This window comes from Genypterus blacodes, unplaced genomic scaffold, assembly GCF_046128005.1.
Source record: "Genypterus blacodes isolate CSIRO-AG114 ecotype Tasmania unplaced genomic scaffold, CSIRO-AGI_Gbla_v1 ptg000076l_1, whole genome shotgun sequence".
Classification (NCBI taxonomy): domain Eukaryota; kingdom Metazoa; phylum Chordata; class Actinopteri; order Ophidiiformes; family Ophidiidae; genus Genypterus; species Genypterus blacodes.
Genome location: NW_027466885.1, coordinates 428,648 through 452,549, shown reverse-complemented (window position 1 = coordinate 452,549; position 23,902 = coordinate 428,648). Strand labels below are relative to the sequence as shown.

Below are 23,902 nucleotides of genomic sequence, written 5' to 3'. Positions count from 1 at the left end.
GCTTGAAAAAAACCAAATAGCATACTAAGTTAGTTTTCAAAAAGAAACTCAAAGAACTAAACCCCATAAAGTCCTTAACAGTTACTGTGGTATAAATAAGCAGTGTGTGTGTGGGTGTGAATGTATAAGTCTTCACCACAAACAAACACAAACGATCAGAAATACACAACAGATTCTCATTTAAGTGGAAAGATGAGTGTACAAATACTCAGAATAATAAACAGAGCAGGTTTAAGCAGAACAAGTGCTTTAATTGGTTTGAGTGAACGCTTATGGAATGGAGCATATTATTATATTATTATTATTATTAACATCATTAAATGTGTAGAACAATAAACATACAACACCACTTTGGCCTCTCTGCCACTGACAAGAGATCCTCACCAAACATCAGACGGCCAAAACAACAACAACCACACACACACACACACTCTCACGCACTCATACGACATCAATGCTTTACAAGCGTCAGGGCCAGAGTGACACCGTGTGCACGCGTCCAGCAGAGGGCGCTGTGTCTGCAGCGACGATTCAAAACTTGAAACTCGCGGATATGATTTGATTTAGCTTTAGAGTCAGATTGAATTAGGAGGCCTGAGGAAACCGTGTGTCTGTGTGTGTGTGGCCTCCGGTCTCTTTCTGTCATCTCCAAATTACCCTTAATCACGCGCGTCGTTACACAAAGCTCAGAACTTTGGGACACTCGCGCGCGCGCGCTCTCTCCCCCGTGTATACATTATAAAAAATAAAATTCAGTTCTGACACACAAAGACACGATACACACACACAATAGAATGTTCTTCAAGCTCATATGGGGGGATTGGGGTGAGTGTGTGTGAGTGTGTTTGGCAAAATACTGGTGGCGTTGGGTGGACAGGAGGGAGCGAGAGGGGCGGGGGTTGTGTGTGTGGGGAGGGGGCGGGGGGAGTCACAAAAGCAATGACGTGTCATTGGAGGTGCAGCAGCAGCAGTGTGTGTATGTGTGCTATCGTCTTGGTTTGCATCTGTTAAAGTCCATAAGATGGCATCGCCGTCATCTTGGTAAAAACCCCGAAACATAAAACACAAAAGACTCGCTGTCCCAGCATGCACCGCGAGCTTGCCGTCTACAGGGAGCCTCCAGGGACAAACGGAGCAAAGCGCGTTAGGAAGCTGACGGTTTCCCCTCAGTCCCTGTTGTTGTTGCATCTTTATAAGTAGAGATCTTATTTACATTAGAGCTGTGAGACAAACAAGCTGATGAAGAGGAGCTGATACATTCGGGACCAGAACGCTTAAACCCGACGACACATCTGTGTTTAGTGCGTAAGACGCGATGGTCCGGGAAGCACCGTGACACACCCCCACACTCCAACATGTACACACACACACGCGTCAGCAGAGTAAATGAATACAAGATGCCGAACTCAGAATCTAAACATTAATCTCAAACCGCCGCGTTCTTTGTTTTTTTGCTGTCGTCCATTTAACCAAAAATCGTCATGGAGAGTTTATTAAACTGACTGAACAACGTGAACAAACCCAGACATGTTGGGAGAGGAAGAGGAGGAGGAAGGTCTGAAAACAGAACGCATGTCAAAGTAAACACCCCGTTATTAAAATAACATTTCACCTTTTGTTTTTTAAAAAAAGATTACAAAATACAAAATTAAATAATTTCGGAGTATAAAGGCACACATCTTGCACAGTGTATACAATGAAAACACAGTTGTTCAAAGCAGGGGGCGGGGCTAGAGGTGGTGGGGGCGGGGCACAAACAGTCAACAACACGGAACAGACAGAAAAGGAAACTTTGTCCTGCAACATGCAACATTTTTAGTTTAGTTTTTTGCTTTAATATCTCTGGCGCACATCTATAGTGAAGCATTGTGACAATTCAAGCAGTATCGTTCTTCATTTCCCGCCGCTGGCTCCTTTTCTTGGCGTTTTTTTATCTTCCTCTTCTTCTTTTGCTTTAAACGCGACGACGTCTCGCGACTGAAATACCCGATGTAAAAATATAAATGTGAATATAATCTATGACGTCTGAGACAGATGGGATCGCTCGCGGGGGGACGAAGGACGTGACTCGTTTTTAGTCGGGTTAATCCGGAGGCGGCGCGCGGCGACGACGACAAGGGCGACACGCGCTCCTCTCACGCACACACGTATATTGCATTTCCCTTGTTAAGACCATGGCGACTAATGGGGGTCATGTTCGTAACATTTGGTTCCTTTCCTCTTGTGCAAAATATACAAAGAAAAATACCTCAAACGACCTCAGAGACGACACAAAAATATTACCACGTCTACTCGCGTATCTGCCGAATTCCCCCCCCCCCCACACACACACACACGTAAACCACCTAACAACAATCACAACACAAAACGGCGATGAAAAACAGAGTCGCAGTGGAGGCTGGAGAGGAGACGGACACTGGTGGTGTTACTGAGCGACTCTTCCTCTTCTCGTTTGTTCTCTCTCTCTTTCACAACCTTTCTCCTGGAACACTGACACACACACGCACGCGCCGTCGCTTCCTGCCGTGGCCGGGTGTGCGTGCTGGTACGATGCTGGAGGTAAACCGCTTTTTTTTTTTTTGCGTCTGCCCCGAACGCTAACAACGACAACAACAACTACCACAACTACAACTACTACTATGCTCCGGCCTGCTCCCAAACCCGCCGCCGGGAACACCGCGGTGCACTTTGAAGAGGGATCGGAAACGTTTCGGTTTATAAAAAAACTCTAACACTATCCCAGTCGAATATTGCCGTCCGATCCTTGCATATCTCTGAGTGGCACTCGTGGGTGAGGGACGTGGTAGGAGGCGGGACTTGGGACCAGGCCTCCCAGACTAAAGTCGAAGAGCGGCATCGCGTCTCTGAATAACCGTTGGTTTGGACGCAGCACGTGTAACAGAACGAGACCTACTAACCTCTAACGACAAATAAAAAAGTGCAACGTTTTCACTTATAAGGTGCTGATGGCAACAGAAAGTTAAGGGCTGCTGATGTTTTCGATCCGACACCCTACGCTGAGACACGGTGGCCCCTCGAGACATTCCGCACTGCTCCCTGCCACGGGAACAGAAACAAAAATATGTAAACCAAAGCGAAAGATGGAAAACCTGAATCCTTTCTTGCGTCGTTCCAAGTCACCCATCCTGCAAAATTGCCCGCGGAGAAACACTGACCGACGACTGACGACATGAGTGCAGCAGGGGAGGAGAACAGGAAGGGGAGGAGTCAGATTTGTTTGGCGGAGAAACACGTGCATTGTCTGCGTGGGGGGGGAGGGGGCTCTGGCTGTCGGCCGATTGGAAGACTGCTCCCTACTTCCTGAAACGAAGCGATTGCATTGGGTGAGGGCTCACGTTTGAGCGCCGGGACCACGCCCCCGAGAGTGACCTCACGTGGGGCTGGAATCCGACCGCGCCCCTTTTACCTTGCACGACGTACCCTCCCTGAAACTCTCACGAATATCGCGACGGAAAGAGGAACACAAATACGATTCTCTTTTAAAACGCGAGGGTGCTGGATGTTGTGTTAGAGGCGATACTAAAGCAACATGCCCACATGGAACAACCTTACATTACAAAACAATGTATAAAAACAAGGAGCGGGCCACCGGTCTGACGCCCTCATCGTCCAACGGAATAAACCAACGAAACCGAGGAGATAAATGTAAACGAATGATGGTTTGTAGCTGCAGAGCGCGGCACGCTGATGAGGGAGAGAGAGAGAGAGAGACGGGGAGGGACGAGGAGAGCGTGCGAGGGAGAGCGGCAAAGCCGCCACGGCACGGCGGCGCCTTTTCTCTCTCTCTCCCGCCGCTTCCTCTCCTCTGCTCTGCCCGCCCCCGCTCGTCCTCCCTTCCCATGGTGCCTCTGTGCTCCCCCCCGTCGCTCCTGGAGGCTATGACAGGATAGTGGTGATGAAGTCGTAAAACCTCTTGGAGTACTGCTCCGGGTTCACCGTGGAGATCTCCGCTCCGGCCTGCGGGGAGGAAACACACAGAAACAGCGTTAATCGTCTACATCCTCCATTGTGATTGGTCAAAACTGGCAGGTCGTTAAAAATAGTGCATGTAATGGTCTCAGGTATTCTTTAGCGACTTTACAGAGCTCCGTACCCCGTGTTTGACCGTCTTGGCGGCGTGGGCGGCCTTCTTCTTTGCGTCGTAGTGCTGCAGAATGTCTATGACGGCCATGAAGTAAACCTCCTTCCTGGGAGCACCTGTAAGGTCGGACCCCAAACGTCATCATCAGGACACAAAAGAAGTGATGAGACAAAGAGGACAAATGGATGGATGAAGAGCAGCCAGCAGGGGGAGCTCTTGCCATCTGTTAGGCTACTCACCATCGTTGCTTTTGATGGCGTAGACGTCGATGGAGGGGTCGAACTCTCCTGGCGACAGGTGCTTGGTGCTGTCCAGGGTGTTGCTCGGGCTGTCGGGCGGCGTCCCGATGCCTCCGCCGTCGCTCTCGCCCTCCTCCTCGGCGTCGTTGTCTTCGCTCTCCACATCCTCCTGCTCGGCGCGCTCCACGTCGTGGATGCCCACCAGCAGGCTGTAGTCCATCAGCTTCAGCAGGGCCAGAAACTGAGGGGGAGGAAGGAAGAAGGGCAGGGAGAGGAAAACTCAATTAATGTGAGCGGTGGTCCTCCAACAGCTGAGTCAGCAGAAAGCCAAAGGACTGAACACGCACCTCCACGTCTTTCCTGAGCTTCTCCAGGAACATCTTCTTGTTCTCCCCGTCGATGTGGATCTTCTGCCCGTCGTTGATGAAGTCGTTGTCCTTGTAGGTGGGCAGCTCCTTGGCCTGCCCGTGAGTTTGGGAGGTTAGCCACCAGATTGTTTTTTTAAAGACAGCCAAAAAAAAAACAAATCTAGCGCCTGCGGCCCGACTGGCAGCAGGCCTGGGCAAATATATACAGGTCAGGTTTGGATATGTGACAGGAAGTGTTCGTTTGATCAATTCATCCAGTCACATACGAAACACAGACCAGTGCTGCATGTACTGTAGAACTGCAGAGGGAGGAAGTAAAGGAAGTCAAGTTCTTCATGCTTTTCCTCCCCAAATACTTACTAAGAGAACAATCTTACATACAGTACTTGATATATTATTGCCCAGGATTATAAAATAACAAATAAACATTTTCTCGAGGGGTGTTTGAAAAGGCACGACGACAGAATGAATCAAATTTTGACTTCTGTCTGTTGGATGTGACACAATGTCCTGCGTGTTCAAACACCCCGGGGACGTACGGGAGGCCTGGAGCCTTTGGTTCGACGACGCGAACCCGTCTCTCATTCTGCAAGACGACACATAACAAAGCACAGGTCGCCCGTCCAAACCAAGGCTCGCCTCCTCCTCAGCCAAACGCTTTGACTGTGAGACGCATGCAGCATGCTCATACCGCCGCATGGATCCACCTGACGCCTCCGCCTCTAATTCACTTGGTTTTGTCGTTGCATCGTGCGTGTTTTTCTGCACGTTGTCATCCGAACTGGACTAGATTTTTATAATGCATTTGGTGGATCCATACGCTTGTAAAAAAAGGTCATGAAATGTCCTCACGTCCTCGTCGGCACTGGGCTGGGCTGGACTAAAGACACTTATGGGAAAACATACTGCAGTTGTAGATGTTTGCGTCAAATCTAAACTGTTTCTAACTCTCTAAAGCCGGGGCGGATCTCTGAGGTGGATTCAAGCACAAAGACACAAGGACTCGCTACTGCGGCCCCGAGTCCTGCTAAACCAGGTGGCTGCAAGCCTGCTGGCGGCCTGCAGGGGGAGGAGTTGTTACGCGAGGGAGGACGGGGCTAAAAACTGAGGCGCTGAGGGAGAAAGAGAGCAGGAAATGAGGTAACGGAGCAGCAACGGCACTTCGGCTACGACATTATTGTTTCTATGGCAGCAGGAGAAGAGCAGCAACTCATAACGACACCATAATGAGCCTGGACGAAACACACACACAGACAGACACACACATACATACATACACAGTACACACTCACACAGATGGACACAGGAGTACAACATACAGAAGACCTTTGAGCACATATATAAACAGACATAGACCTATAATTTGCAATAAATATGGGATGTGCATCTTTGCTCGACTGAACATGGATGCCAGATAAACGCAGATGAGACGCGCGGTCGAGCCTGAAGGCGTTCCAGAGGCCCGTCACTTAAACCGACGCCTCGGCTCTTACGCTCATCCGTCTCTCCGCCAAATCCATTTCCACCCGTCGTTTAATTCCAACGCCGCGACCTTTCTTTCAATCTCTGGCGCTCTCTCCGCGCCGGCCTGTCAGCGAGTCGCCGAGATGGAACGTGCCCGCGACTCCCGAGCGGAGCGAGTGGAAAAGGCAGAAAGAGAGAAATTGGAGGAAGGTAGAAAAAAAGGGTGGAGGGACGAAGGTGAGCCGCCGCTCGGCTTACTGTCTCTGGTAAGACGAGTGGGAACAGATCGCGACTGCTGACGACTCTCGCCATCTCGGGAGAACGGTTGGGCCTCTTCATAGGCCTTAAGGTAAACTGACGAGGAGGAGGAGGAGGAGAAGGAGGAGGAGCGCTGTAGCTTTCAATTGGATCATACACTAAAAAATACATGATCCACTCTAGTGTATACTTTGATCAACACACAGATTCAGGTGTTAAAGAGCCAACAGACTTGACTCGGCGTTATTGGTTCAGAGTGATTAGTGAGGGTGAGTGAGGGCTCAGCTGAATCTGCCTGCAGAGGGACGCTGATCAAAAAAAAGGTGTGTAAACCAAGATAAAGTGACTTTCTCTATAAAGACACGCTGCGCCAATCCACCGCTGATAAACTGTGATGTTGCAGCGACGACGTGATTCACCGGACAACTTTTTCCTTCAAAACAGGAAGCAAAGTGAAGCCTCTGGACAAAAACATTCAAAGGCTTTCTTGGCAATGAGAAGTCGTAGTGTGAAATGTGAGGCAACTGAGCTGCAGAGATAAAGGCGACAGCGTTACCTACGGACGATAACAGATCTCGGCAGTTTCATCAGACTGTGAGCGCTGTAAAACACTGCCGCAGTGCCTCTGGGCCACACGGGCGATCTGTTCCAGATAGAATGCAGGACGTGCAGCCGGGCACTTCTCTGACTCATGCTCACTCCTACGCTTTAACGCATTAAGGGATCAGTCCTTCTGCTGCACTTAGGCTCTGTTCAATTCTCGGGACTCCTCTGTCATTTCCTTGCTTGGCTTATTTTGCTCAAATTCCGATTTTGCGAGCTCATAACAAAGACTTTGACATGAATCTAGCGTCTTGAAGCACCTTGCACTTGGACCGAGACAAATGCTTGAATTGTTGTTAAGATGTGCAAGTAAAACTCACTGAATTGATTTGAACTAAGCAAAGGGATTGGGACTCAATGCTCCATTGTTTCAGCAAAGCAAAGAGCCGTGTGCTTTTATCTGCCTTCTCCATCTCTGGCTCCGCTTCTGGTTTTCTTTTCTGGCCGTTCCAGACGGTTCCTGCAACTCGTTTCCTCACTTGTGCCTCGCCTGCTCCTTACCCGACACCGGTGCCGCCGAGTGAACGGTGGGGACGACAATGAACCTGCTGACCGAACTGCGACTGGACGGAGCCGGACAGCAGAGGCCAGAGGCGACGAAGGGCAAGGGGATGGATGAAGACTGGGTAAAAATATGACTTTGTGCGAATCAGCTCGGCGAGGGGAAACAAAAATGCTCCAACGTACAAAAAAAACAAAACAAAAAGAAGATTGTTTCATAGATCATGCCTGGTATATGAGCCCTGGTTCTCTTACATCTCTTACGTGTTTCATGGCGCAGTAAAAGCGCGTGGCAATCCGCAGTGTTTGCAGCCTTTGCTGAACATTACCAGATTTGGGCCGCGCGGGCGCATCCTCTGATGGGGGCGGCTGCTAGAAAAAGGGGAGGGGGGGGTGGAGGAGAGAAGAAAGGAGAGAGGAAGGTAGGTAGGTAGGTAGGAAGGAGGGGAGGGAGGGAGGAAGGAAGGAAGGAAGGAAGGAAGTTGGAAGTAAAGGCAAAGTGTTTAAAAAGTAACAGCACACAATTGGTTTGTCCAGATTGGTTGAGGGCTGGAGAGGGCATCAGTGAGACAGATCAGCACGGGTCTGGTCTGGGAGGGGGGACGGGGGGGCGCTGGTATCTCTAAGGTCTGGCAGAGGAAGCAAGCAGATCGCTTATTATACTGATGCTTTTGATTGAGCAGAGCAGGGGACAGCGGTGACCTCATTTTCATCGGCTGAACCTGCCGCTCTACTAAATCTCTCTGCAAGTGTGTTTCTATTTCTGAAAGCTTAAAATAACTAAGATCCGGGCGGCTCGCGCTGTCGTGCCGGCACGTTAGCGCCCCTGCCAGATCATCAAGACATGAAACTGAGAAGTACTGAGGCTGGAATACGATGAAGACGCTGCTGCTGCTTCACAGAGTGAGCGCTACTCCTTACGTCAGACTCAAATGCTGCACCACACACACCTGTGAAAGTTGTAGGTCGGCACCCTTAAAAAGGGGTCCAACTTGTTCCATGGTTCACAACATAAACCAAAGAGTGAGTGTGTGACCTGCTGGGCCTGAGTCAGAGCACAGGTGTTCAGTTTGGGCTCATGGAGCAGCTACAGCTACAAGAGACCGCAAAGTTTGTTTTATGTAAAAGAAAAATATAACACGTCATACATGAGTAGAACAGAACATGTCCACAAACATGCAACAGGGTGAGGCTGATGTCCACACACACATTTGGGACCTGTTAGTTAATGTGACTGCAGAATCAAAACATCATGTACCATGCAGAGACATGCGTGAAGGGGACGAGGTCATGCAGTCAGGAGAGAACCCTGCCATGCTTGTCGTTTGTGTGTGTGTGTGTGTGTGTGTGTGTGTGAAGGACTTGTAACACACACTCTACCTCGTGATCAGAAGACAGGTGTCCTTCTGTCATTCGCCCTCTCTCTTCATGCTCATATGCAACCGCAGAGTGCACCAGTGTTCACACTAGCGCACCTATGATGTCATATTTGGAGTTGATAAAAAGGCGACACACTCATTCAAAGCTCTGAGCACAGGCAGTGGGTCGCTGTGTACACGGAGGTGCTGCGTGTGGAGAAGCCGGCACTTAGTACACATGTGAGTGTGTGAATGTGAGCGCTGCTTTCTAAGGAGCTCCGCTGGTCAACCGCACAACTCAGAGACCGACAGCCACATCTTGCATTCATTTAAAGTGAGTTAGGAGTTACATGTGTCAGAATTTACACACGCCCGTGTTAATCTTGTCAGAATTTAGCCCGCGTCTCTGTTGTCAGACTGTAAATAGTGTTTGGCTCACTCACATGGCTGCAGACATGCAGAGGTCACACACAGCAGCAGAGGCAGCAGTAGCAGCAGCAGCTCGTGTGTGTATGTGTGTGTGTGTGAGTTAAACCCTCAGCTGCAGTGTTTTTTTTCCACTCCACTCTTTTCACCCCCCAACTGTGTTTTGGTTACCGCCTGCTATATTTAGTTGAGGGGGGATTCCCTGAACTCATCCGCGCCTGGCTGCTTCACAGCCCCCAATTAAGCCCCCTGTAAGGCCAGGTCGGAAAGGTTCAAGTCCCTTCTTACGCTTGGTCAAACATTTGCACACCGTGTGGACACACACGTGCAGAAATCACCTTGGACAAGCAAATCAGCCCCCGTTAAAGTTGCTGACTTGACGGAGCAGAGAGTCTCTCCAAGGTCACGTTCCCTCTCTTTAGCCTCCATGAGCATTAAGTGGTGTTAGATCCACAGAATAACAACAGAAGGCGTCCTGAGCTATCAGGCACGCCGCTATTTCAATAAACTCACTTTAGAGCAGCGACTCAGATAACACTCACACCGGCCAAAGAGCTCAGAATAACTCCAACACTCCCAGCAAAATCAAAACAATTCCCACCTTTATCAAACACACAACATCTCTTCCTCACACATCCTACGCACACACACGCATACACACACACTTCATCACCACTCATACTCGGACACAAACACAAAAGTGAAGCGGAGGCCCATTACTTTAAATCAAGTGACGACATCAGATTCAATAAAACAAAAACAAATCACACACACACACGCACGCACACACTTTGAACCCCCAGGCTCTCACACACAGACAGCAAGCAGGGGAGTTGAGGGGGAGGGACTAATGATACAGTAGAAGCAGAGTTAGAGGGGATGAAGCAAATTAAAGAGGTACACACACTGCATGCAGGGGGGCTGAGCAGTATAAGGAGGGGGGAGGGAAGAGGGGGGGGGGTATGAAGTGGTTGCTAACTGAGGAAGATGATGATAGTCGCTCCTGTCATTCCCCCCCCAAAGGGAACCAAAAGCAAGGCGGCCGTTTAGGGTGATGACAGACGAGCTGGGATCTGGTTGTGTTTTGCCGTTAAACTGGGGGAACGACATTCTCCGGCACGTGACGCCGGCGTTTAATTTCAACCCGAAAGACTGACAACTGTAAAGCTGTGAGTCCCGGTGGAGTTTCATAGGTGGGTGGGTGCGTTTGGTGTTTATGTGGAGCGCGAGTTTACGGCGGGCGACTGTACCTTCTCCTTGTCGCTGGCCTCTCTCGCCACAGTGGAGCCCTGCAGCAAACACAGGAGAGAGATAAGTTCAGCCGCTGTTCAGATGATCAACGTTCTGTCTCTCTGAACACTTTCCTAACTCTCTGTTCCGTCTCTCCGTGCTCTGCTCTTGCCCCCCGACTTCCCCCTCGTACCTTGAGGTCGTATTTCTTGAAGACGGAGAGGCGGTGGGAGAAGACGTTGCGCGTGACGATCATGTAGGTCTCGTCTCCGTCCACAGTCAGCCGGTAAATCCCCAGGAACTGAGGCAGCAGCGTGTTGCCGTGACACTCCACGATGAACTGCGGGAAGAAGAAGCGTGAGGGTGAGACAGGTGTCGCGTGTTTGAGCCGAGGCTTGATACAACAGACGGAAGAAGATGCTCTGCGGGCACCTGGTGGTACTTCTTGAGGATGTTGTGCATCTCGGCCACGTCCTCGCTGCTGATGGTCTTGATGACGTAGCGCTTGTCGTAGGAGGTGTGGAAGCGGGCGCCGCTGCGGCCCTGGGCCTCGCTGTTCAGGGGAGCGCTGCGCGTCAGAGAGTTCTGCAAGCAGACGGCACAGAGAAACATTTATCATGGTCGCGAGCACTACAATGTTGAATACTCCAACTGTCTCAGCAGATGGGGAACGTTTTTCATTGTCGAAATCTACAACACAAACAGTGTGAGTGTTAAATCTCCCCAACTAAAGGGTTAAAACTAATGTCCTAACAAGCAGAAGTGCTGAATCGGTGAGAATCTTTTACTTCCCCTTACAGACATTAGTTGAACAGATGAAAAGGCCACGATAAGATTACCTAACCGATGTGTCTCAATCCATGATGACCTGACATTGTTTGTGGCTTTGCTCTAACAAAGCTTCCATGTTCTACATCTACCGTCTCCTCTACATTCTTAGCCCAACAACCTTTGCCTCATCAATCTGAGGGGATCTGACCCCGCATCTGCCACACGCCCGAGCCTACACACACACACACACAAGAGAAACACACAAAAACAGCTGCTGCCCAGACGTTGAGCACAAACGTAACATGATCCGACACGTCTGGACCGGTGCCTCATTCCCCAAGAATTCCCCGTGTCCTCTGCCCTCGGTTCCCTCTCACCTCTTTATCTCACAGTAATTGCTCACAACAACAACTGCACTGTGTTTGCCTGTTGTGCTCGGACCAAAAATAGGCGGCGGCGGGAATAATTAAGGGCAAAGCGGGCAGAGATGTAAAGCTTCTTTAGTCAGATCCACTTTTGTGCGGCTAAAATATTCCCAAACCTAACTAATGCTTACTGCTGGTTGTCATCACAAAACCATCCAAACCACCAAATATAACCCCAAACTCCAATAAAGTCAAGAGGCCGGTTTGAGAGCGAGGACGGATCAATGGACCTTTTTGACCACAATGGGACAAAGGCGCCTCGTGGAGGAAAACTAGCTGGATGCTGAGAATGCCAAAAACATTCCGCTGTACTTGCCAATGTCTTAACACCCCTCACTGCCCACTCGCCGCAACCCTAATGTAAACATGCGAGGAGGACAGCTGCACTGAGCCGGGACGCGCTGACCTCCGCACGCTGCCAACTCGCTTGCCTGCTCTGGGGATGGGGATTAAGCAGGAAAAGGGAGGAAAATAAAGAGGGACTGAAACAAAAGAGGGACAGGGATAAAAACTAAACAACAAAGCTCTATGAGGCGACAGTTTGTGACTTTTCCATGTGTTGTGGGTTTGTGCGTGTGGGCCCGGTTGTAAAGCAGCTGGGGAACGGGTTTACCGGATCCGCTTGTGACATTTGGACACGTAGGTTTCATTTTCTTACCAGGAAGTCCTGATCGTCGATGCCAAACCTCTCTCGGAGGTTTCGGAATACCAGGGGGCAGTATTCCTTGAACTTGAAATGGCTGGGCATGTTCTCCCTGTAAGGACACACACACACGCACACACACACACGCACGATGTGATACAGCTTCAGAGATGCTACAGGTCTCAGTTACTTATCTGTTATGTAATACATTAGGGAGGGACAAAGGGACCTTACTTGTTGAACAGGTGGTTGTCCACTTTAATCTTGGAGTAGGCCTTGAAGTCATCTGGCATGAGCATGATGGGGATCTGAACATGGCTTAGCTCGTTTATCTGGGGAGCAGGAAGAAGGTAAAGGAGAGATCAGGAACAGAGCAAGGAGCAAGTCAGGTGTCCAAAAAGGAGAATCTAAAAAGAACACACTGGGATGCTTGAGGAGATGTGGGAGAACATTCCCCACACACACTCATTCCCAATGTGGTGCTTGAACCCACAGGCCTCAGATTGAGTCCCAAAGCTCTGCTGCATGAGCTCATCAGACACGCTGCAGCCATCTCATGTAACATTTACACGTACTACACGTCCGCCAATGTCCCTGGAAGTATTAGATTCCCCTTTCAGAAGCGTCCCTCCCAGCTGACGCCCCCCCTCATGTGTTTGGTAAAGGGTGAAACGTCTGCAGAGGTCAAATCAGGCAATGAACTCGTTTACGGCCACAATCATGGCCACCAGCCAGCGGGTTCTTAATCGTTGTACATTGGCCTACTTTGTCCGTCTTGGCTAATGCACAGACTCTTGTCTGATTAGACTCGCATGGCTCACATGAAGGCAGGCAATGAGCACAAATTACAAATTAATGACATTACTTCCACATTATTATAGCCGGGCCAAGTCCCAGACTGATCAAGCAACCCTCATCATACGCAAAGCTTTTGTTTTTGTGTGTCAGGCACAGTGTGATACACATATGGTGTGTGTGTGTGTGTGTGTGTGTGTGTGTGTGTGTGTGTGTGTGTGTGTGTGTGTGTGTGTGTGTGTGTGTGTGTGTGTGTGTGTGTGTGTGTGTGTGTTGGCTGCAGGCAGGGGCGCTGGCAGTTTGCTCCAGCCTATTAATAACCTGTCATTTCATACGGCACGCTGGAAATGCAAGTGTTGTGAATATATACAAATGTGAAGCCCTTGATTGATTACCCCATTAATCACACACACACACACATCAGCGTGCTTGTTCACCTACAATAAAGTCCTGAACGGGCTCGTAGCTTTACATTCCTCGCAGTGACCACTGTGTTTGGTCAGGCAGCTGCCTTTTGAGGCGGCGGCCAAATATTGTAGCCGCTGAGGGCTGATTGAGGGCCGGTGATGCTCGGGAGCCCGGGAGCAGATGGTGCAGAACATGGCCTCCAAATGACTGACCTACTGCGCAAAGCATCTGGCACATTTTGGAGGATCAGGCTAGAGAAGCGAGGTTTATGAGACAGTAAGCCTCATTTAAACATATACATGCTAATACTCCTGAGATGCCTCTGAGGTTAAATCTATAGGGTTAATAATTCTCAGGGGCAGATTGGAATTAGCTTATGGCCGACCGGTTGATCTGGGAAGAAAATCGACTTTATTCTGCAGCCTCTCAAAGTTGTACATTCTGGCTCAATAGTATGAGAGCGCTGTAAACAATAATAATGCTTTTCACAATAAAGATTGGCGAGCAGTGCAGAGACGGGCCGGAGTGAGATGATTGTTCAGTTTGGGTCCAAGGCCGCTTCTGCTGCAGCTGCAGTTCAGACCCTCAGATTCAATTTAGCAAATGGAGAAAGAAAAGTCGTAACATTCGAGTCTGTGGAAGTTTTTGCCACCATGTGCATCGATCAGGACTCTAAAATAGCCTTCACACACATGCAGTAACTGAGCACAGGAGGATTAGAGGAAGGCGTCGGTTTATTTATGGTTAGACTCTTTCAATATCGTCTTACTTAGAGGTGAAGGTTGCAATTCTAACTGCAAATCCCCGTACTTCAAATCTCCTCTAGGATTATTGCGAGCCAGAAAAAGAGATAAAGACAGGAGGAGCAGAACAGAATTAGTCTGCGGCGTTACTAAGAGATGAAACACCAGGAGAGTTTGTAACAAAGCAAATCAGAGAGAGAGCGAGCTGAGGATCCGACTACACAGATGCCATTTCTGAGTGAGGTTCAGTTCCCTGGTGTGACAGGTACCGACGTCACTGTGACGCTATAGCACAGATGTATTCTGAGTAGGCCCAGGGGAGACGTCGCCTGATCAACAAAGCTGCATTTCAGGCGGCGGCAACCGTCGAGACAAAGCCTCATCTTACAAAGCACCAGTACGCTTCTGTGAGCGCTCGGGAGTCGTAAAGATCAACAACAAAACTTGCAATTTTGTAAGAGTAGGATTAAAAAGATTACAAATCTATACCACTGTACGAGTGTGTGTATTAGAAGACAACAGTCCACAGTACTTAAAGCACCTCCAACTAGTAAGATGAAGCTCAAAGCAGCACAACTTCAATGATGTAACTCTGACTGAAGCAACAACAAGGTTATCTCCCGAGGCTGCTGCTGCTGCTGCCCCGGGAGGAGACGGATCTCTGGAGGAGCAGAGCAGAAAACAAATATGAGTTTGAGGGTTTCTCCTTCACTTCAGAGCAGTAAAAGCCTCCACATAGCCCTGACATAACCATCTATCATCATCATCACAATAATGAGGCACAGTTTTGACGCCATTACTGTTAAAGTGGCAAATAAACCTCAAAGTGAAAAAGATCATGTTTTGCAACTTAAAGTAACAATGAGCAGCTGTTTGATGAAATAAAATAAGAGATAAATTGAAAAATCTCTAAGCTGGTAGTGACATTTATTACACTTCCCATTGCACTGCTGTTTAACACTCTGAAACGTGTAGCACAACCATCACTAGTGGCAACCGCAACAGTGACAATGTGGATTATAATGAAGAGAGACACTGGGGTTGATTTGCAACGGGGCCTCAGTATATTTCCAAAGGTGTTCCCTGGCTTTCCAAGACGTTTGTGCACAGAAGGAAAATTGGAAACTGTGTGCGCCAACCTAGAATCCAACTCAAACAAACACACTCCACACAGTAGATGAACGTTGTAGATTCTATTTCCTCTGCGTGACTCTTATCGTTTGGGTCTTAAACTGAGAGGAGTGCTTCGTGTTTCTTCTAATCAGATATAAACGTATCTCCAGCATCTCTGCCAGCTCCTCTCTCTCTCTCTCACGACCAACTTGCTGACAAATTTCACACCGCCACTTCCTGTTCGTCTCCATGGTGACGGTGACTGGTTTTCCGGCGCAGTGTGAAGCAAGCGTGCGCTGTTGCAGCTCTGGAGGGGAAGTTGGGTGGAGAGCGCGTGCACTGTCAGCACGATGGCAGAGCGTTATCTCACACTGAACAATGACAGAGAGACGGCGACACCTTTCAACCTTTCAACTCACATGGACATAAACGCATGGGATGATGTCATTTCTGTACAATAAGAAACACTTAAGAATAGTAATCATAACATGAGAGTGCAGCTCGACTGTGACTGATCGGCCCTCTTAAAGCCATTATAGTGACATGAAAGATCCTCCGACATATTTGCGCCTGGTATCACACGTCGTTCACTTTCTCCCAGTAAAAGCCATTCAATCTGACAGCCGCTTGTTTAATATCATCACTTACTGAAAGATTCATAAGGAGCAGGCACACACACACACACACACACACACACACACACACACACACACACACACACACACACACACACACACACACACACACACACACACACACACACACACACACACACACACACACACACACACACACAGACACACACACACACAGACACACTACAGGACAATTATTATAAACCAACTATACAGTGTTTGCATCAGGTTGGAGAATTTCATCGTGGTGGTCGACCCTTAGAGTGGTGGAACGGCTGAGTGTGTGCGTCTGTGTGTGCCCATGAATCCTACTGTATACACAAGAATATCAAGTTGTACGTCAGATGGAAACTTGGCCTTTTACAGCGCGACAGTCAACTTTAAAGTTTACGTCAAAGTGCAGTAGATTGTCCTGCGGCTCGCCTTGACCTTTACCGAGCGGCTTGACAAAGGTGTTCCATCGTTAGCTGATGGAACGATTACCAATTCCATAGCCATTCTTCATATGCGCCAACCTAAACAATATCCACTTAAAGAAGAAATACAGCCGACCTTTGGCTCTCACTCAGGTCTTCCTATGAGGCAATACAGAAAAACAAATGTGAACAATGGTAACTGGGTGTGAGACTCAAACATTGAGTCTCACACCCAGGACATACTGAGGATGTATGGAGGAGCCCGAAATAACAGGGTTAACATTTCAGGCCTCCAGTTTACCCAAAATGATGCTGCTGGTCTTCTGACTCATTTTGGAGATGTAATAGGAATGCTATGTTTCAAAGACAGCTTGTGGGAGATAGATGAAGAGCGACCAGAACGCCCTGCCTCCTCCTCCACCGCAGACTCAGCAATGCTAATGAGTCTTCTGAGCAACAAAGCCAACCTGCGCCACATCTAAACTGTGACTGGAAGCCTAAAAAAACCCCGGGTTTCTTTCAATCTCTCAGTTCCTAATGGGATCAGAATGGCTGGATGTTTGTACGCACAGCGGCCCCAGACTGAGCTCTGTCTGTCTGACACAAAGCTCATAATCACACAGGGATGGAAATAATCTCTAATTGGTACGAGCTTCAGCTTCAACATACCCTGGTCTCAGACGGTGGACAAATAAGTATGTATGCAGTCAGGATAAACATGATTCAGTAAGGAAAGATCCAGTTATACGGACATTAATGTGCATCAATTAGTGGAGGCACTAAATAACCGGGTATGATTACACTCTACTCACTGCAATCATTATTGGTCTAGTGAAGTACATGTATTTAGACAAACAAACACGCGCACGACACACAAATCCAGCGCAAACAGTCTGGGATGTCTGTTGTGAAATGAGTGCTATGGACAGAGAGCTATTAAAGGATATAGAGGTTTAGACTGATTGAGAAACAGACATGCTAGCTGTATGGAACACGACCCAGCCCTGCTGAGGGAACCAAGCTGCTCAGCAACATGTCACATCACAGCGGGGCCAAAGACCACGCTGAAGGACACACACACGAGCAGGCGCGTGTATGAACTGTATATTCATGAGAATGCAGCGGCAAACCTCAGAAACAAAGGAGTCACCTTTTGTAACACTCTAAGCCTCTTGGAGAGACACACGCTTGTTCAAAAATGGTTCCTGTACTCACTCAGTGCCTGGGCTTTGGTGAGACTCCAGGCTTTTTATGTTCTCCGTCATAACGGTTGCACATATTAGCTGTAGGTTACCCCTGCAGATATTTATAGAAACCTCATGCTTATGTAACACAGAGCCAGACACCGCTACTCTGAGTCAGAGAGGGAGGCAGGACGAGCTAGAGAGAGGGAGAGAGAGGGAGAGAGAAAGAGGGGGGATACGGCACAAATGATGAATGAGTCTACAGGATGGGGGAGATTAGGTGAGGGAGCAATAATTAGCTATTAAGAAAAACCAAAACAAGCCAAAACTGGAAGCAGAGGGAAATCCTTACTCAGAACATTTCTTGCTCATCCTCCACTGCTTCTTTCCTCAACCCTTCCCCAGCAGACTGACTGACTGACAGCTGCTGGACTCCATGCAGGTCTTCAGCCGGTGACAAAGGTTCTTCCGAAACTCAAGCATCAGGGGAAACGCATTCTGACATGCTTTTATTGCAACAGCGCCCTCAGACACCCCAAGGAACACACAGACATGCTTGGACTGCATTCCATTCTAGACATTCAGAAAAATAGTGTGGAGGCGAGGCAGTGGAGTTTATCCATTCTCAGCCGTGGCAGGAATATTCCTGAAAGGAAGCGCCTGGCAGTGATTCCCTTTTAGTTCCCATCCCATAATAACTGAAACTACAAATCTAGACAGCGCCGTCACGAAATGTCTCGTTTAATTTACCAGATATAAAAGTGTGTGTCAGTTATTCTATAAAACAGCTGAGTTGTGATTCAGATGAGCAGCAGCAGTAAAGTCGTCCATGCCGTGTCACCTTGACATCTCCTGTCGTTCTCTCTCTCTCTCTCTCTCTCTCTCTCTCTCTCTCTCTCTCTCTCTCTCTCTCTCTCTCTCTCTCTCTCTCTCTCTCTCTCTCTCTCTCTCTCTCTCTCTCTCTCTCTCTCTCTCTCTCTCTCTCTCTCTCTCTCTCTCTCTCTCTCTCTCTCTCTCTCTCTCTCTCTCTCTCTCTTCTTCTCTCTCTCTCTCTCTCTCTCTCTCTCTCTCTCTCTCTCTCCTTGTTTGAGTTAACGGCAGAGACATAATGGTAAAGACAGCTGTGAGACGCTTCGCCTGTTTTCAAACTTTGACCATCTTCTCAGCTCATTGAACATTGTGAGCACAAAGTCAAAAGTGCAATAAATGGCTTCACTGGCACGCCGGAGGCCGTTAATGCCTGAGCGATCCCTCCCCGATCTGAGAAAGCACAGAGACATAATAATGGTGCGGCGCGATGTGGAGCCGATGTCCAGCAGGCGTGTGTCACCGAGGGGTTTTGGCGTGGGTGGATTCTAATTCCCGCTAGCTTGCCGCTGAGCCAGTTTCTTGATGGCAAAAAAACATGCTGAACTCACACTGGCAGCTTTTCTGATTTCAGTAGAACACACAAGCTGACAGATCAAAATCACATTGGTGTACCCGCTAATTCCTGCACCCTGACAAAGATCTCTTAACACACAAAGCAACACAATTTCACCACTTCTCGAACCAAAACACCATCACAGTGACATAATGGTCCAACGCCTGTATAGTGCCGTCTGATCAACATTCAGGTTCCTGGTTGAGCTCTTGTGGCGGTGACACTTTGATAAGACTAGTTTCCAGGAACAACCAAACTTGATGGGTTTGACTGATAGGCCACAAAGGGGGACTGTGTGTGTTGCAGCCTCAGTGAAGTGTGTGCGAGCATGTGTTTTTGTGTTGCCTCTGCGGTCTCGTTGCATTCTCAGGCCACCCCCTCTCTCCATTCCATCACAGCGTCCTGTTATTTGCAGGCATTCCGCGTGTCCCCCCACTCCAATCTGGGTCGAAAGACCAGCGCGCTCCGAGCTTACGGTCGTAACTCTTCCAAAGTGCTGCCTGCAGTAGCGCTAAAGAATAATCTGGTAAACACTGTCATCTCCACGCTGCGGTATAAGAACACGAGTGCCTTATCAAACTGATGAGGAAAGCAGCAGGGGAGGTCGCTTGAAGTATAAGAAGGAAATGTGCTGGCGGCAGCGCTGCTCGGTGTTACGCAATCCCAGAGAGCAGTTTGAACATGTAGCCCTTTCTGAACTTGTGTAGGTTTTTATGGGAGAAATGCATTAGACCACAGAAATCTGTCTGAGGACGCTCAGAGAGAGAGACAGAGAGACGGGGAGAGAGAGAGAGACAGGGAGAGAGATCTTTTTTTTTTTTTTTGACCTCGGCCTTGACAGCTCGATTTATCGGACAAGACACACACATAGAGATAGAGTGCGTAGAGATACACATAGCTGAACTGAAAGATATCAATCTTGTCAACTCTAATTGTGATAACAATCTATTCTGTCACACTGATGGAAGCTTGATTGATGGTGCAGCATCAGACTGCGCTGCTGTAGGACGAGGACTCTGCATGCGCGGTTGAATGACACGCTCTCTGCATTGGATGACATATCTAACAGAAGCTGTCGAACAACAATGGAACGGCTTTCGTCTTTCACTGACATTTCAGGCGATGTTGAAGGAAGTATTCATGAAGGCATACTGCATAGGAGCGTAGACGTATAGGTATTGCGCAACGTCAAGCTGCAACACTCTCATTTTGAGCTCTGTGAAAATCAGCAAAATAAGCAGACAAACGCAAAGCTAAGATGTATTTGAGTACAATATTCTCTCTCCACTTAGCTTTACTTTGGTCTGCATCGAGTCCAGAGATAAAAAGATATCTGTACATCTAGATTGTTAGATACCCGCTTATTAACTTTATCTCCCGGGCATTTGGTGCTGCTGGTTTTGTGCGGTGGCTTATCAGAGGTTGTTTGCTTCAAACTTATCGGTTTTATATTACGGGAAGGTAAGTAATTTAGTTTCACAGTCCTTTCCGAAAACATGGATCGATTGAAAACCACTAATACAATCTATGCTTTTTGGTTCAATGGATTTCATCTGGAGGTCGAAAATGCAGTTTTCGCATGAGGATACACGTCCTCCGGTCTTTAAGAGTACCTCCAATCAAACCAAGTGTGAAAATGCCCCAGAAACAACAGGCTTAGGCCAAGAGAGCAGGCTTAGTCAGCAGAAAAGTATCCTGCTTAACAGGTTTCCATTGACCCCTCACCCTGATTGAGGACACTTGGGTTCTTTTTTTTGCAAGATCGTTACCAAGTTGGATTACTCTGGAAATCGGACAGTAATCAGGGAACCAAAGCAAACACAAACACACTGCGTCTAATGGTGTTGGCCTTGTACACATCAAATGTCACAATCTGTTACCGAGTCAGATAGCGTGTCTTTTAATGATTAATGAGGTGTTCATGCTCCATCACCTGTTCCTGCTTACGATTAGGTTCTAGAGGAGATACACACACACGTTGTTTATCTCTGACCAATGAAATTAAGAGCTTAACACTGCTCATTTGCCACTGATAGCCAATGTAAACTGTCATACTCTGTTATATTAACTGTCCAGTGTTATTGATGTGTTTGGCTGCCCTATGATAACATATATAACATGATCTACACTGGAAAAGCAGTTCTCCTCCAGCTAGAATGTCAATTACAAACATTTGGCACACAAGCTGGCCCTAATTATCAGCCATGAAGGTGGGCAAAGGTTATAAGACAGCCTGTATGTTATCGTAAGGAATGCACACATCTAAACAAACACATTTTGCTGCACAGTTTGACATCAATTGTGCAATTCGCCTATGCTCCAGTATTGGGATAAAAGTCTGCATTGACAAAAGGCTCTAGTGACGCTGAGAAACGTTTGGACATATGTCTGTGGAGTTTAATGCCTCCATCATACGAGCACGGAGCCTGTGTGTGATTATTTAGCAAAGGAAGACAAAGAGAGGCGAGATAAGCTATCTTGCATGGGAAGATCTGCTCTCTCATGACACACAGCCTGAGGAGCTTATCCTACATGTGCACAACAGGAAGCCAAAGAAGAGTTGGCTGCTGACACACACACACACACACACACACACACACACACACACACACACACACACACACACACACACACACAGTATGTAACAGTAAAGTAGGCAAATTGTAATCGCAAAAAAAGCTCCCTAAAGCAAACCTAACTGATAACATGGAGGAAGAAGCCCAGCACACTTGCAGCCAGCCGGCCACATATTTGCATGAACAGCTGCCCAGCGGTTATCTGCACAGCTGTCATCTCGTATTTGTCAATCAAACTTCACACACTCACACACAAAAGGGTTTTTTTAGCTGACATCAAATATAAAGTGCACAGCACGTAAACGCCTCAGGGGCCGGGGGGTCGTGAATGCACCTTACGGTTGAGACTCACCGAATGGTTGACTCCCCACATCAGCACGCTGAGCAGAGGGTCGCTGGCACGGAAGAGCTTCACTTTCTGAGCCACGAAATGTTTCTTCTTGGTCTTGGTTTTGCTCGCGATCGCTGCGGCAATGCTACTCGCCGAAGCCATCTTTAAGTCGAACCGACGGGTCGTTGCAGTGTGCGCGGTGATCTCGGGCAGAGCGTCTCCTCCTCTTCAAGTTGGCACAGTCGCCACCAGCTCACGACTCAGTTGATACCGAGACTGTTCATGGAGCCAGACGCGAATCAAAGCGCCCAGATTATTTTCTTCGCACAAACGTTCCGCGCAGCTCGGCTTTCTTACACTATGGCCCGACCTGGAGAAAGGGCTAAAAGATGAGAGAAAAAGGGGCTTTGTGCTTAAAATACTAACAGTTTCTTGCCTTCGCCTCGCAGTCTGCCACTTCCCCCTGCCCGCATCATAAGCCGCCTCTCTTCCTTCCTCGACTCCCCGCACCGAGCTCTCACTGAGCTGGCGTTAGCATAGCCGCCTAGCCAGCTTGCTATCTAGCTAACGCCAGGGATATGTTCTGCAAAAAAATGAATAAAACGTACGAGTAGGAAAAAAATAAAAACCGTAGCACGGTGTCGCATAAAAGTCACGTTACTGCGTGGCCGTAAATATCTAAATGACACGGCCGCTATGCAGAATGTCTAAAGAAATCCTCCGGGCTAACGTGCTAACGCTAGTCCCCTCCGTCCTTCCTCGCGCGCCACGTTAGATAACTGCCTGCATGCAAACAGCAGAGCCGGGCTGCGCTCACCAGCTAGCTAACCGACCGTTCGCCCGCAAGCTAGGTTAGCTCTTAGCAGCTATTAGCGGCGGTCCCTCCGCGTCCCTCCTACGCGCTCAGTGCGGTCAGTCCGGTCGGTCAGTCCGCAGAGGTGACGCGGCTGCACTCCGCCATGTGTGCGCTCCGGGGCTCGGTTTGGGCAAAACGTAGACGAGCGTATATTTCAATGCAAAGGCAGCGGGCGGCGGTCACCTTCTGTCCGCCGCAGCGAGGCTCATGTGTGCTGGCTGACAACTGACAGCTCGGCGGAGGGGAGGTGACAGCCCGCAGCGACTCCGACTCTGATTCGCTGTTATCACTCCTCCATTTGGGCTTTCGGGCTCCAATTTCTCCTCTTTTCCAGCGCACTCTTGTCTCTCTTTTTTTTTTTTTATTACACCAACCTACAATCTGCGACACGTTATTCACTAAATGCTGAATGCCCTTGGAGGAGTGCGACCATGTAGTAACCGTTGCATTATCACATCTATTCACTTCAAAAACCTCCTCAGTAACGCATCAACCCATTATTATAACACATTATCCCACATCTGCAGTCTTATTATTCCCTCTAGCGTGGGTAATGTGAGCATCCTGTGGGACAGAGGAGAGATAATGTCCCTCAGCAGCAGAGGTAATGTGTTTAGAGGTCATTCGGGGTGTTTCCACTGCCACACTGCTGTGTCAGTGCCTCGGTGTGCTGATGTGTGGAACTCATTTGGTTCGTGACTCATTCTTCACAGCAGCTCACTTCCCTCAGTACTGGTCGGAAATGTTCTGTACAGGAAAGCCAAATGGGTCCCGCACACACACACACACGCACACACACACACACACACACACACACACACACACACACACACACAAACGCACAGAGATCATTCTCCAGTTCCCGTGGAAGTGGAGATATGTCATTGTTATAGGCCCAGTAAACAAAAGGAGGGAGAGGGATGTCATTTAATCTGCTCTACCGATTTCCTATAGTCGTAAAACGGCATCGATCTACACCGACCGCATTGTTAATGTGTTATATAAAAGATAACTGACATATTCGCTGATCATAA

The 23,902-nt window shown here is 48.5% G+C and overlaps 1 protein-coding gene across 1 annotated transcript; it reads right to left on the bottom strand.

Moving 5' to 3' along the window:
* Nucleotides 1–230: 230 nt before the first annotated feature.
* On the bottom strand, nt 231–23,112 carry pip4k2aa (phosphatidylinositol-5-phosphate 4-kinase, type II, alpha a). The gene is made up of 10 exons (XM_076158038.1): nt 22,034–23,112; nt 12,623–12,720; nt 12,404–12,500; nt 10,982–11,134; nt 10,743–10,889; nt 10,570–10,608; nt 4,689–4,802; nt 4,342–4,582; nt 4,115–4,218; nt 231–3,978 (listed from the first exon to the last, which is right to left on the bottom strand). The coding sequence occupies exons 1-10, from the start codon at nt 22,172–22,174 to the stop codon at nt 3,898–3,900; spliced, it is 1,215 nt and encodes a 404-aa protein (XP_076014153.1). The 5' UTR covers nt 22,175–23,112; the 3' UTR covers nt 231–3,897.
* Between the last annotated feature and the right edge of the window lie 790 nt (nt 23,113–23,902).

What these genes read in the sequence shown, in the direction of transcription:
- pip4k2aa (XM_076158038.1), bottom strand. Translation starts at nt 22,174, where the DNA reads ATGGCTTCGGCGAGTAGCATTGCCGCAGCGATCGCGAGCAAAACCAAG. An exon ending in TCGACGATCAGGACTTCCTG is followed by an intron (nt 11,135 to 12,403) that starts GTAAGAAAATGA and finishes GTCTGCTTGCAG; the next exon opens with AACTCTCTGACGCGCAGCGC. An exon ending in AGGCCAGCGACAAGGAGAAG is followed by an intron (nt 4,803 to 10,569) that starts GTACAGTCGCCC and finishes ACTCACGGGCAG; the next exon opens with GCCAAGGAGCTGCCCACCTA.